The sequence below is a fragment of the Coturnix japonica genome, chromosome 25 (genome assembly GCF_001577835.2).
Source record: "Coturnix japonica isolate 7356 chromosome 25, Coturnix japonica 2.1, whole genome shotgun sequence".
NCBI classification, from domain to species: domain Eukaryota; kingdom Metazoa; phylum Chordata; class Aves; order Galliformes; family Phasianidae; genus Coturnix; species Coturnix japonica.
Genome location: NC_029540.1, coordinates 931,707 through 945,306, shown reverse-complemented (window position 1 = coordinate 945,306; position 13,600 = coordinate 931,707). Strand labels below are relative to the sequence as shown.

The following is a 13,600-nucleotide window of genomic DNA, read 5'->3' as shown; positions in this document are numbered from 1 at the left end:
ATCTTACACCAAATAATTGTTTCATAGATGCAAAATATAAGCATCCTCCTTCACCAGATGAAAGCTAAACATTTCTAAAATAGGAAGAAGAAAAATAAACACAAAAAATCCAAAGCTAGGGACCTTATATTTCACCCTAAAGAACTTGCTTCACATATAGAGTTGCAAACAAACCACATAACCCAGCCATCTGGTCTGGTGGATAAAGCACAGAGCTGGAGCTCATAATGTTAAACTCAACTCATGAAAAAGAAAACTCAAAATGCAGATGAAAAACGTTGCTGTTTTTTGATGCTGTTGGCCTTCGCTGATTTTCTGGTTTCAGAAATCCCAGAGCAGCACTCTGATGCTCACACATCTGCTTTGCATACGAAGATTAAATCTTAAAGAGGAAGCCGCCTTAATTGCTATTGCCTTCACCTGTGCCATGCTATAATTTTCTTAATTGGTCTGAAGGTTCCTTTGTCTGAAAGGAAATGGCCTATCTTCTTATTGCAGATTATAACAAAGCATTATCCTTAGCCCTCATGTGTTTTTTCCAACAGATTTTACCATAGCAATTCCTTGTTTGTGAAACTCGGTGGTTGGCACAGGAGAAAGGAGGACACAGGGGTGAGAATCGATCCCAGGTGGACTTAGGTATCTGAAAATACATATTTCAGCTTCTCTTGTAGGCAGCAGGCACAACTCAGTAGTACCTGGAGATCTGTTCATGCCTTCACCTTCCCACAAACACATTTCATCATGTTGTGGTACTAAAGGACATGGCCTAGTGATGGGTCTCGTTGTGTCAGATTGGTGGTTGGACTTGAGGATCTGAAAGGTTTTTTCCAACCCAAATTATTCTGTAAGTGAGCAGTTCTGCTGCCCTTTGCAGAATTGGTCTTAGGAGGCACTGGAAGTTCAGAAACCCACTGACACAAAGATCACAAAGTCACCACATCAGTTTCTATTAGCATTAAGAACACTTTCTTCCTTTTTTTTTGCATTCTAATCTCAGTAAGAAGAACTGGTAGCAGACATTGGCTCCTTCAATCCTATCGGGCAAAGAAAAGCTCTGTTCTGGTGGCACAGAACACAGTTAAATGAGCTTATAGTTAAATTATCCCTCCCCCAAAACCAACTAGCCAACCAACCAACCAGAGAAGCTCTGCTAAGCCATTTTATTTTATTTTACTATGCCATCCAGAGGAAACATCTGATTTACAGCACCAGGTCTCTCCTGCAGCAAGCATTCATGTTGCACTCTACTCCCTTTCTCCCATCCCGTGCCTTGGCCTGCCTGGCCTCCATCATAAATCTAGCTAATATGCAATATTAGAATTATAATGATGGGTTATAAGCATTAAAACTAATGATAATTAGGTGTGTCTAAATCCTAGATCCACCCTTCTGTATAGAGTGCCCTTAGACGGGTTAGGTAGCTTTTAAGTAGCAGTTATCTCATAAAGTGATAATTGTCTGTGCCATGCAGGTGTCAAGAGAATGAGGGCTTGCAAGAAACAGTGGTGATGTGGGATGTTCAAGTGAAAATGAAAGGCGGCATCCTTGGTAGTAATTGGAAGAGCAGGGTGAGGCAGAGGTGCCCACATGCAGGGCAAAATGGATGGAAAGCACTGAAATATGCAGGTTCAGGCAGGAGAAGCTTGTTTGTGGCAGGGCACTTGAGTTGGGTAAAGGAGGAAAGAGGAAGAGTGAAGGTTAAATAAGCAGGAAGATGCAATATTATCAGAAATACTGGGATTTTTGCTAGGCTGTTTATCAAAATCTCTCAAGGTACAGCTTGGATATTATACAAACTTCTCCAGAAGGGATTGAGCTCCAAGTCCCTATGCTGAGAGGCTCAACGCTTGTGCAAGGTGCTTTGTTCCCCAAACCAAAGCTGTTTTCAGGCTTTGTACCTTTTTAATTTGTGCATCATCTTCAGCAGGTCAAAATGGGTCCTTGAACCCCATTGTGCAACTGGATTATCCCCAAACTCCTTGAACCCCTGGACTGGATGGGGTGGAGGTAGTGAATCAGACCGGGTCTTTGGGATTGGAGGCTCCTGGGAACCCCACCCTGTCGACGACCTCTTTACCAGCATTTTCACAACACTTTTTGCGTGAGCCAAGAAAACAACATGGGCTTGTATGCCTACACTGCCTTCCATCTTATCAAGGGTGGGGAACCGAGGCCCAGTTCACAAGCTCATCCTTTGAAGCAGTGATTGATCCATATCGGATCGATAAAGTAGGACACATGCTAACATCAGCAACAAACAAGCAGATTTGGAACAGTTACCATCTTGTCTAAGGAGCAATTCAGTCTGCTCCAAATTCTGCCTTTTAGGATTCACTGGGTGAGCAGAACTGCCTCATATTGGAAGATAGGGGTGGGATCATGCGAGGAAATATGGGTTTGAGGGGTTAGGTTGTATGGGTTACTTGTCTTCAAGGTGGATATTTGGGTGAGCAAAGTGGTGTGAGGATGACAGCAGTGGATGGATGGATGGATGGATGGATGGATGGATGGATGGATGGATGGATGGATGGATGGATGGATGGATGGATGGATGGAAAGACAGTATCTGAGAGCTTGGCAGCTTCCCAGCAGGCAGGGCAGGGCAAGCCAGCATCCTGGCAGGAATCCCAGCTGCTTTCACCTTGCTGTAAAGTTTCCTGCAATTCCTTTTCCCTTTGAAGTCTCTGGCAAAGCAGCTGTGCTTGTTTGCAGCACGAGAAACACACCTCGGTGTTCCCGGCATCTGCTCCCAGCTCAGCAGCAATGGGGAATTAGCATTCAGCCAGCTGTCCCATTTCACTGTGGTTAAATAACTCTATACTTGTGCTGGGAGCATGTTTGCCTGTGCATTTTCTTTGCCTTGGGTTAGAAGGGGCTGTTAGCTTGCAAAAGATGTGGGCTGTACCTATGTGTTCCTGGGACTGAACAAGCAGTGCATGTGCTTAAAACATGCACAGATCCTCAGTGGAATCAGGACATAAAATTGAGGGGGAGCAGGTTATTTTTCTGAGCAAAAATAAGTCATAAGGGGTATTTCTCAGCATGTTGTCCCTTTTTTATCTTATCGCTTGCAGCTGCAGATTGAGCCAGGAGCTCTCAAAACCACAAGGTGTACAGAACAGGATGAGGGCTGAGTGAAAGTTGTGAGATGAAAGTAAAAATGAAGGCTCTTCCTGCATGGGGTTGGGGACACACAGTGGGCTGATCATTATCTCCCTCTATGGGTGAGCAGTTTTCACGCTGGCCATGTGAATTGCACCAGAAGTCACGTGAGAATTTGGAGCTGAAGAGAAAGAAAACGAGAAAACCACGGTGATGATGCAGAATAACTTTATTGGGGAGGGAGAGGACAGGATGAGGCTGCTGGAAAAAATAACAGAGCAAAGGACACCATTCAAGATGCTGATACAGACATCTTCATGCTGCATTCAGCCTTCTATATACCAGTGACACCAAACAGTGCTTTTATTTTCTTAAATAAAACTATAAATACAGTATTTCTCTCCTGCTAGACTTCTTCCCTGCAGTGAAGCTGAAAGGCAGAAGCAAACGGCATGTGTATATGTAACATACATTTGTTTATCAAAGGAAAAAGTGAAGTTCCTGATGACTAATGCCCCAAAGTGCAAGGACCGGTCTAACAAGCTTCAGCAAGGAAAGGGTTTGTAATCTCTTGTCTGACTTCATTTGTGTTGATTTTGAAACTACTGCTGCCTGCCTTTTTCTGGCAAAGCAATGCAAAAAGAGCAAATTGTTCCCGAGAAAGAGATGCTGGATGTTTCAATGGTCCTGTTAATGGAACTTGGGGGGGCATTTTTTCTTGGCTGGATTGCCTACTGGCCTGAGAATGCGCTTGAGAAAAACACTGTGAAACTAATGTAAAGCATAACTTCAAGAAGACATAGGCGAGTCTGCTTGGGATAGGCAGAAGGAATATATGATACTTCTGGATATGCTGGTTGGGGCCCATACTGCTGTGCTATGCTTCTGAGGTCTCTACGTCTTCATTTGCTGCATCTATGTTTTCTGTTTCTGGTTTCTCCTTCTCTGCAGTGTGCTCTTCCTTCTCGTTATCAGACGGTTGGTAGCCTCTGTAGCTGGCTCTATTGCAAGGGTGCACCCAGTGGGAATCAAACAAATAAGAGCACCGTGGGGTGCACTGGGACATGGGTCTGGGGATGGATCTTTCTACAGATGGCTCCGAGTGCAGGAATTCAGCCCCTACAGATGCCAGGGAGGCTGATGGACATCCATCCTGGACTGCAGAACTTCCCACCACTGTCTCCTGTGGGCACGTGGTGAGGATCGGCCCTGGGAATGTCACAACCACGGGAGGGGGGAATATGATGACTCTGGAGGCAGGGCAGGATACAACACAGGGTTCATTGGAGCTGGTTGCAAGAGGCTGCGGGCACTGCACGGTGCAGGGATTGGAGCAGGGTCCTGCGTACAGCCCAGCCCCGAAGGACATCTGGGAGGAATGGTGGCGAAGCTGAAGCACAGAGAGGGGATTTGTGAAGCGCTGACACCTCGCCCAGCAGCCTAAAACACAAACAGTACAAGTGGTAAGAACCTGGCTCAGGTATTTCAACCATAGGGGCTGTGTATATAACATTAAGTGCTGTAGTGGAAACAGTTCAAGCCTGAGTTCAGGAGATGGAGCTCCTGGGTCAGCCCAGGGTTCCCAACTTATTTCCAGTCCTCTTGCTCCACTCATCCTATCCTCAACACCATTTTCATCCTGTGATGGTTAAATCCTCCAGGTTTAACCCTTCTCTATCCCATTCAATTCCTCCCTTTTGTCCATGGTCTGTTTCCAGCTGCTCAGTGCCCCTTATTCCAGCTACAGATCCTGGCTGGCAACTTCAATGCACTGCTGGTACCACAAAGCTGTTCGTCATTCAGGACTGGGTGCTTGATATCCTTGCTCTGCCAAATGGATGAATGCTCTGGGATCATTGTGGTGTCTGTGATAGAGCACACCCAGCCCTCATTCAGACAATCTCTTGTAATAGGATTCTGCACCTCTGCTGAGATTGCACCAGGCACTGCATCAGCACAAAACTATTTAGGGGGTCCCCTTACCCATCTCCTATGGCATTTCTTATCTGTCAATGCTCAGCATCAGATATTCCACATACAATCAGGGTTGACATTGCACACCCCGCCTGAATATCTCAGTTCTTTTCCAGTCTTTAATGGAAAAAGTTATCCAAACTCTACCCAAATCAGGCTTAGAATATCATTCTTAGCAGATAACTCACAGATATATACAATTATTTAATAAGAAGAAAATTACATTTCATTTTTAATAAGGATCCAAGTCTCCTCTGATGCATTTTTGAGGCTGAACACAGCCCAGGTTTACAACCAGGTAATTTTTAACAGACTTCTCTAGACAGAATCCCCCCTTCTACCTTTAGAAACCAAAGTGCTTTGCTGTTAAATCCCAGCTGATATTAAAGCAACATCTCGTTCAATATAATTAGATAGAGGTGAATGGGACTTACCAGCTGTCCAGAAGGAAGTCAAGAGAAATGGCCAGAGGAGCTCTGAATCCTTTGAGTTTTATATTCCTACTTCAACTTCCAGGAAGATGAGACATGTGCATGAAGTCTTAATTACTTTCCAAACAATTTTTCCCGCATGTGTAACACTTATAATTACTATAATTATTTTAACATTGTTTACCGACATTATTCAATTCTCAACAGTACATACTGTTACACGCTGCAGGGTTTCCCCTGTGTATCTTTATGGTCTGAATTTGTTGCTGATGTGATTCTCCCATTTCCGCCTGTGTTAGCGTGGGAATGAATGGAGCTCCAGTTTGTCTGGATTTGGCTGAAGTGCTGACTCTGCAAGCCGTGGTTTGCAGATGACAAATGAAGCATTGCAGATGTGCAATATGATATGCTCCAAGGTATGGGGTTTTTCATTCAGTTCCCTACATCCACTATAGCTCTTACATGGGGGCACCGTGATGTTCATCCCTGTAAGCACTGCAGAGGAGGGGAGAGCAAAGTTTTGTTGACTTCACATCCCCAGTTCTGGTTATTTGGTTCCTGTTCCTTGTTTTCAGGGCTATTGTCACAGCTTTATTGATGCAAGCTGACATTCTGCTTGGGTATCCCCACTCCTGCTTTAGGTATCAACCAGCTGGTGAGCATCTGGCACCAGTCACTGAGATCAGAAGCTTAAAAAAGCATAATCCTGAAGGATGCCCAATTATAGCACAGAAGACTGGGGGGGAGATAAGGTAAGAATGCCTGCAGATTAGAGGCAGATACCAAAATGGAAGCATTCAGTTGCAGTTTATATTTGCTGAAAACAAGAGAAGCAGTCGTGGGCTAAAAGTCCATCATGGAGAATTAAGCAGGGGGGAATTCTTTTAATCACATGCAGGAATTGCTGAGAGTCTCCATCCATTGCTGCTCTGAGCAGTGGGTGTGATAAACACTATCATAGGGAGATGGACCATGGGGAGATGCAACTGTTGGTGTGTGGGGATAAGAGCAGAAGCCCTTCTAACCCATTTGATATGGTTGCAAACAGAGATGCAGTGCTTAACAAAAAGGCAAAACACTTTGAGTTATCAGGGCTCAAAACAACATCCTGTTTGTGGGAACAGCGTAGGCACTTGAGTCAAAAAATGCATATTCTTAAGTTGCTATTACTCAGCCCTGAGGTGTTTATCTCAGCTAACGTGCTATTAATAGTATAATGATAAAACTCTTTGCATGCATAAGGCGATAATGAATATTTTGGATATGATTTGACATTCCTTGCTGTGTGGCAACCTTACCTTACCAGTCTCAATTGTGAGGTTTATTTTCCCCATTCTTTAACAGAAGACAATGAAAAGTTCACACTAAGTTATCTGAAAAACCAAAGCCAGGATTCTGAGCTCCCCATAGAGAACAGCCTTGTCACCATGGAGCTTGTCTGGACAGGGCATCCAGTGCTTGGGTTTGGAAGGTTGTGCCAAGGGAAATTAAACACAGAGAAATCTGCTTAGTAGCCCACTCTATCAGTGCATCAGAGAAGAGCCCATCCTCTCTCAACCCTTATGTGCTGGGTAAAGGCAGAAATAAGATGAACCCACCAAGCTCTCCCCTCACTCCCACCACCCTGGTTTGTTGCCACTGCCCAGCTGAGCACCCAGAGACAGATGCTGAGGTATGGATGTGGCTTCCTGAATACCAGCAGAAGGCAAGTCATCACTTTCCTCCTACCCACACTGTGGGTGATGCAGCCTGTGGTTGGCTTTCACTGCCACAAGGATGCAGCATTGCCTCATGTCACCTCCAGGGCCATCATAGCCACCTCACCTTCAGGGCCACCAGCTCTTTGCAAGCAGATCCAACCCAATGACAGTGATGGAGCATGGATCTGCTGCCAGAGCAGCTTAGGGGAGAGGGGAAATGGTGCTCTCTCACTTGGGATACAACAGGGGCCATGTGGGCATGAGCAAAGTGAGGCTCTTCAGCCTCTCTCCAGCTGCTGTCTGCAAGATTAAGTTACTTTACTGACACTCACCACTAAAGCAATATCAAAATCACAGGCACCATTTAATGCCTGGAGTTAATTTATGTTTTTATGGGGTTTTTTTATTTATCAAAGCCCAAACACCTTTGTCAAAAGCAAAAAGCACATAAACAACCCCTGATTTTAAAAAGGAAACCTTTTTCTGCTGGCCTTTCTCATAGAAACCTAATGGAAAGCTGGGCCCTTTGGTGCTAAGAGCAGCTGAGAGTGCTCTGATCTGTGCATGTGGTGACATATGCCACCACATAAATGAAGGTGGCAGAGCTTCCACTTGCCAGTTGTGGGGCTCCATTTCCTTGTGGGGCTGCAGACCCCATGTGTGCTACATGAAGAGGAGCCACTTTGTGCATGGAGATGGGACAGGCAAGGGGCAGAGCCAGGGGAGGCCACCAGGAGCTCACTCAGGTTCTTCTGTTTGCATTTAATTCCCCAGGGTTAAAGTTAATATCATAGAATTGCTCAGGTTGGAAAGACCTCCCCAGCCACAATTTAACCATACTACCCTAACAACCCACTGTTAAATATACCCTGAATGAATGCTCTCTCCCTGCAGGGAGCAACAATTCCAGCGTGGGAGGACTGCAATCAACATTGGTCTCTTTGCATGAGCATATCTATCACTTTATTAATAAAAGGAGACTATGGAAATCCAGCTTGGTGGGGTTTATGGTGCTGTGGAAGAAGAAAAGGGCCAGGAGGAGTTTAGCAGCCAGGACACAGCTCAGCAGTGAGGAAGCACTGGGAAGAGCTGTCAGGTCCTGCAATGCGCCTTTAGGTGGTGGCAGAGGGCCACTGCCTGCACTGCTTTGCTGAGTGAACAAACAGGGTGGTGTGCTTTGGGACCTTATGTGTATATACCAGCAAAGCAAAAGATCGATCGAGCAAGGTCACTAATTCCTGCTCTCTAGGAAGATGCCCACGTGTGGTAACAGCTGGAGCTGCAAGTTGTTTATCCCTGTTTGCTGTTTCATCACCGCAGACGGTTGATGCTGATCATATTGATGGCAGACAGAGGCAGCCTGGGGTCACAAGGGACCTTTGGCATCACCCTCCCACCTCTGCTATCCCAGGGGCTGTGCCACAGAACCCAATTCATAATTTACACAGCTGCAGTGAAATTACAGCAGAGAGCTGCTAATGAGTCTCATTTCACTAATGAAGCCTTACTCTGTGCTGCTGCTTTTGCTGTATCTCTGCCCAACTGTCCAGCATCAGGATCATTTCCCTCTACTGTAAGCCTCTCTAGCCCTAAAAGCTTTGCAAAGAAGAGAAATAAAACAACAGGGAGCAGTTTTGTCAGCTGGTGTTGGAAACATTAAAATAAAGAGACAGAAACACAAGGAAAACGAATGAGACAACAGACAGCAGGGATCTGGTTGCAACCTGAGATTTAATACAGTGGGCACAACCAGTTAAAATCACTGATGAAGTTAACAGTAACAACCTCTTGGAGTGCAAATGCCATGGCAGAGTTGGATCAGCTCAAAGCTCAAATCTGAGCACCTGCTCAGAGCTACTTAGCATCTCGTTAACATAAATTCTGTTGCAGGAATAACTACAGGGGAACCACAGGAGGAAGGCAAGGTAGCATACAAAGGTTAGCGTTGATTACAATAAGGGAAAGACTGGGCAAAGCACTTCCAGGGGTTAGGAACAGGGGAAAACACAACCTCAGGCCCCAGCTACGTGGTTTGCTGTTGTCACAGCACCTTCAGCCCCTTCACCAGAGCCATTTGGAAGCACAGCGGCTCTTCTTGGAGTGGCTCGAACGCTTCACGTCCCCTGCATGGTGCCGTGGTGAGCGCTGGGTGGCACATGGGTGGAGGCACTTAGACTTGCTGATGTGCTGAGCTGATGAGCTCTTATGCTTGGCTCCCTCCTGCAGCAATGAGCACTTGGCAAGGCGCTGCTGGGATGAGCTCCCCTTGGCCCCGCTCCCAGGGGGGCACTTGGGCACTTGCTGTGGGGTGCAGGTGGTGATGCACTCCTGCATTGGATAACCCTTGGAACACTTCTGGTGTGGGAAAGGGCTGATGTACTCCTCCAGGAAGCACTGTGTCACGCACTGCTGTGGGGGGCACTCGGTGACCCCTCGAAGTGGCAGGGAATAGCCACTGGTCATCCCTTGCAGGCAGCGGTTCTCTGCACCATACCTCTGCGATGAGCACCTGGAGACCTTCTTTGACCTGCACTCATTCTTGCAGGAGGATGAATACCTGATCCCACATGGTGGGTACTTGAGTTTGCCTGGCTCTGGGCACCGTGGAGCACAGGGTGGGAGGCTCTTGGCCACACGTTTCTTCTCCAAGTGGCCATTCTCACAGGACTGCAGAACTTGTGTTGGGCCGAGCCGCACACTGGGCTTCCTACAGGGCAGCAGATGTGTGTTTTCACAGGGCTCTGGGCACAGCACAACACACTGCTGCACACAAGGCTGGCAGGGCAGCAGCGTGTTGTGGGTCACACTGGGTTGTGAGCACACATAGGTGAAAGGCTGCACATAGCTCTGCCATCTGGGCACAGGGCTCTTGATGATGCTCAGCGGGTGGCAGGTGGTGCTGCATGCATCAGGCTGGGATGTGCAATGCTGGTGGCTTTCGGTGACGTAGCTGGAGCCCGGCAGGTACAGCTGTTTGTACCTCTCCCCATAATAGTGCATGGTCCTGGGAGGTGGTTACGCCTGGAAGAAGGAGGAAGAAGAAGGACAGTTCACACCCACTGTTTCCTGGTGATGCCCGCACCCAGTCCTGTTGGAGGTCACTGGCTGTGGGTGACTCAGAACCCAGCTGGTTTTACCCAGAGGAGCTGCTCTCAGCTCCCTCCCCTAAATCCTGATGAGCACCAAAACAATCAGAGCCAGGAAAACAAAGCAATTGTTTGCTGCCCTTCAAAACAGAGCTAAATATTAAACCTCCCTCATCCCCACTAGGACATTCTTTCAAGTTCCCATCCCGTACCTCCTAAGCACTGGGGATGAAAGACAAGCAAGAATTAAAGGTGTGTCTGTGCTGCAATCCTCAGGTGTGGCTGCAGCTCAACAGGGCAAAGCCAAACCGCGGTTAAAAGGGCTGAGGGTGAGGACAGGTTGGTGGAGCACATCTGAGCTGAGCTGCCATTGGTGCCTGGCCCTTTATGCCATAGCAGAACCTCTACAGTCCCTGCTTAGTGCTGTCCTGTGAGCAAGCATCAAGAAAATAAAGAAAGAAGAGCAGCTGGAGCATTCTCTTTGGTGAAACCATAGCAGGAAGGAAGGAGGAGCATCAAGGCAGAATCTCAGGCAGGTTTCACCCCAGTCCTGCCCAGGTACTGGAAGCAATAGCAAATGAAAAGTGCTCTGAAAATGTTCCTGTTTTTATTTTTCTTTGTTTTCATCCTGATGTTATTTAGGAATTCAAGTCTATAATTAAGTTATCATAAAGAAACTGCGTTTTCTGAGCACCTCTCTTTCTGTCTATAATTACAGTATGGTGCCCAGAAGCCTATCGCTGGGTGACTATTAATAATAACATCGCAGCGTGTTGCTATCATTATCACTATGATTACAATAATCACCAACTAATATAAACAGCCATTGGAAAACAACAATAGCAATGCTACTACCGCGCATACAGTGCCAAAGCATCTGGTGATGCTCAACAAGATAAAAAGCTTCTAGAATAGGGGAGAGTTATTCATATCCAGAGAGATGTTTGCATCCCTGGCTGTTAGCCTATGGAGAAATGTAAACACATTCAGGTTTGGCTGGAGAATCTCTGTTGATTTCACGTTGCTTCTCTGATGTTGATAGGCTTCTTGTTGTCCTCCGAAAAGCTGCTTTGTCCAAATTCCATAGAATGGCAGAAAAAATTCCACCAGATCCTTTAGATCAGCCGCCTTTCCATGTGTGGGCTCACGCCTGATACCCAGCAGCACCAAGCCCCTCTCGCAGCCAATAGCTTCCTTTGGACCAGACCTAGTAGCAAGGGTAGAGAAGCCCACTAATCCCATTCCCAACTCCTCAGTCCTTCAGGAGCTTCTTCCCCAACATCCTTCCCTTCAGCACAGAGCTGGTCCCGATGTCAGAGCCACACACATCCCCATAGGATGCATCTCCGTGAGAGCAGGACCTCCACCTGCTGCAGCCACCCAGGGGAACAAAGCAGCATTTCAGCAGCTCCGAGAGAAGCCAGACTTACCCACTTCATCAGTGAGAACAACCGGAGAGAAGTGCCTAGGAGAGCCCTGTGATGGCTGAGCTTTTATATAGTGAATAAGTGCCCTGGGGGGTGAGGTGGTTTGGCCAGTGATGCTCTAATTGCTGCCAGTCCCAGCCGGGCCACGTGCAGCTTCATGCTGGAGGGAATGGCCGTGCTGTTGTCACTGGGGCACTGTGGGGACATTTCTGAGCTGGAGGACCCCATGAGAATCTGCAGAGCACCTGGATGGCCAAGGGCATCCCCTACATGTGGTTCCGATGCTGGGAGTCCCCATGCATGGTGCTACAGCTCCTCTTCTTCACTGTGGCAAATCTAGGGCAGCAAAATAGTGTTTTTCTACAGAGAAAAAGATACTGGTTGAGATAAACAGAGGAAAGGGTCTGGGCTGCCCAAGGGACTGCTCATTTCCATAGGAGCTGCATGCATAAGGCCCTATGGTGCCTTTGAAAACACCATCCAGGAAGGACTCTTGGCGACTTCTTGCAGCCCATTATTACTGTGGCATGTAGACTTCCTCCACCTGCACAAGAACTGAGGGTGACTGGGGCTAAGGAGGCCTTGGGTGAAGGGCATGGCTACACCAAACAAGAGCCTATGTTGAGAGGGGATGCCTTACCTGCACAAGAAAGGGCAGAAAAAATGGTCGGCTTGGGAAGAACAGCTGAATCCCTGCAGTCCTAAACACACAGATCCTCTTTCCTGTTCTTTGTTCCCTGTTTATGCCAGGTTTAAACCCAAGGGGAAATTAACAGCGGCATGCAGTGGGTCTTAACCCAGTCATGTCTACATAAGCAAAGGCCCTGGCTTTTTATTTTTCTCTTTTAATGCCAATTAGACACCTGTCGACTGTGCTTCAGCATGCTGGGAATCTAAGAGAAGCTCTCCCTGCTGGAGCACAAAGAGGTGGAAAATTTCTCACCCATTAGAAGGAGAATATCTCCTGCTGATGAACCATTGAGTGCCAAGAAACCAAACTCCGAGAGCAACATTAACCAAAGGGACACGTGCTCTCTCTCCAGGCTTACTTTGTTTTCCACAAGTGAAGGCAAAAGCATTCATTCCTACTTGTGCTTCACTCCCCTGAATTACAACACCCTCCTTACCATTAATTGACACTTCTTAATATTAAATGAACTGACCCAAGGTTTTAGGAATCAAGAGCAGGAATGAAAGAGCAGCTAAACAGATTAAGAGCATTTTTATAAGCTCTATAAATCCAATTCATACTGTAGAACAAGGTCTGGTAGCCTTCAAGTAATCCTAATGTATATTTTAGTGTTTCCAGTAAGGTAACAAAATACTAACCTGATGATAGCATCGTGCTCTGTCATCCAAACGTTCTTAATTAGCATCTGGGAAGTCCTCTGAAATCCTTTCATCTCAGGGAGACGCATGGTGTAGAGCAGGGCAGAGTTGCGGGGGCTGTTATTATTCCCAATTAAGCACAGGGGAAATCGAGGCACATCGCTCTGCAGTCACCCAATGAGTCAGGGCCAGTGCCAGGCTCCAATCTAAGCTCTGTGCTCTCATGGCCACTCCACCCCATGGGATGAGTTCCACAACTCAGGTGGTATTTGTGGCTATCCCAACTCCTGCAGGGAAGTCACAGTGGTGTGAAGTCTCTCCGAAGCCTGCAGTGATGGTCTTCCCATCAAGGAATGGAAAGCATTGGGTTGCAAAAGCATCCCTGGCTCTGCACAGTAGAGAAGGGTCACGGTCAGTGCCACTCATGCTCCATCCCTAGTTATGTGTGCTTTGAGGAGGTGGGGTCTCAGCTTCCATCACACCCTACACCTCATAGGACACAGTTGCCCAACTCTAACCACAGCCATCCCTCCCCCCCCAGCACAACC

At 47.0% G+C, this 13,600-nt stretch overlaps 1 protein-coding gene and 1 long non-coding RNA gene across 2 annotated transcripts; both read right to left on the bottom strand.

Annotated features, from left to right (window-relative positions):
• Positions 1–3,316: 3,316 nt before the first annotated feature.
• LOC116654413 lies at positions 3,317–6,248 on the bottom strand. The gene is made up of 2 exons (XR_004309643.1): positions 5,514–6,248; positions 3,317–4,545 (listed from the first exon to the last, which is right to left on the bottom strand). It is a non-coding gene; the product is annotated as an uncharacterized LOC116654413 (long non-coding RNA).
• A 2,360-nt stretch (positions 6,249–8,608) lies between these two features.
• On the bottom strand, positions 8,609–13,541 carry LOC107324397. The gene is made up of 2 exons (XM_015884376.2): positions 13,053–13,541; positions 8,609–10,231 (listed from the first exon to the last, which is right to left on the bottom strand). The coding sequence occupies exon 2, from the start codon at positions 10,208–10,210 to the stop codon at positions 9,272–9,274; it is 939 nt and encodes a 312-aa protein (XP_015739862.1). The 5' UTR covers positions 10,211–10,231; positions 13,053–13,541; the 3' UTR covers positions 8,609–9,271.
• Between the last annotated feature and the right edge of the window lie 59 nt (positions 13,542–13,600).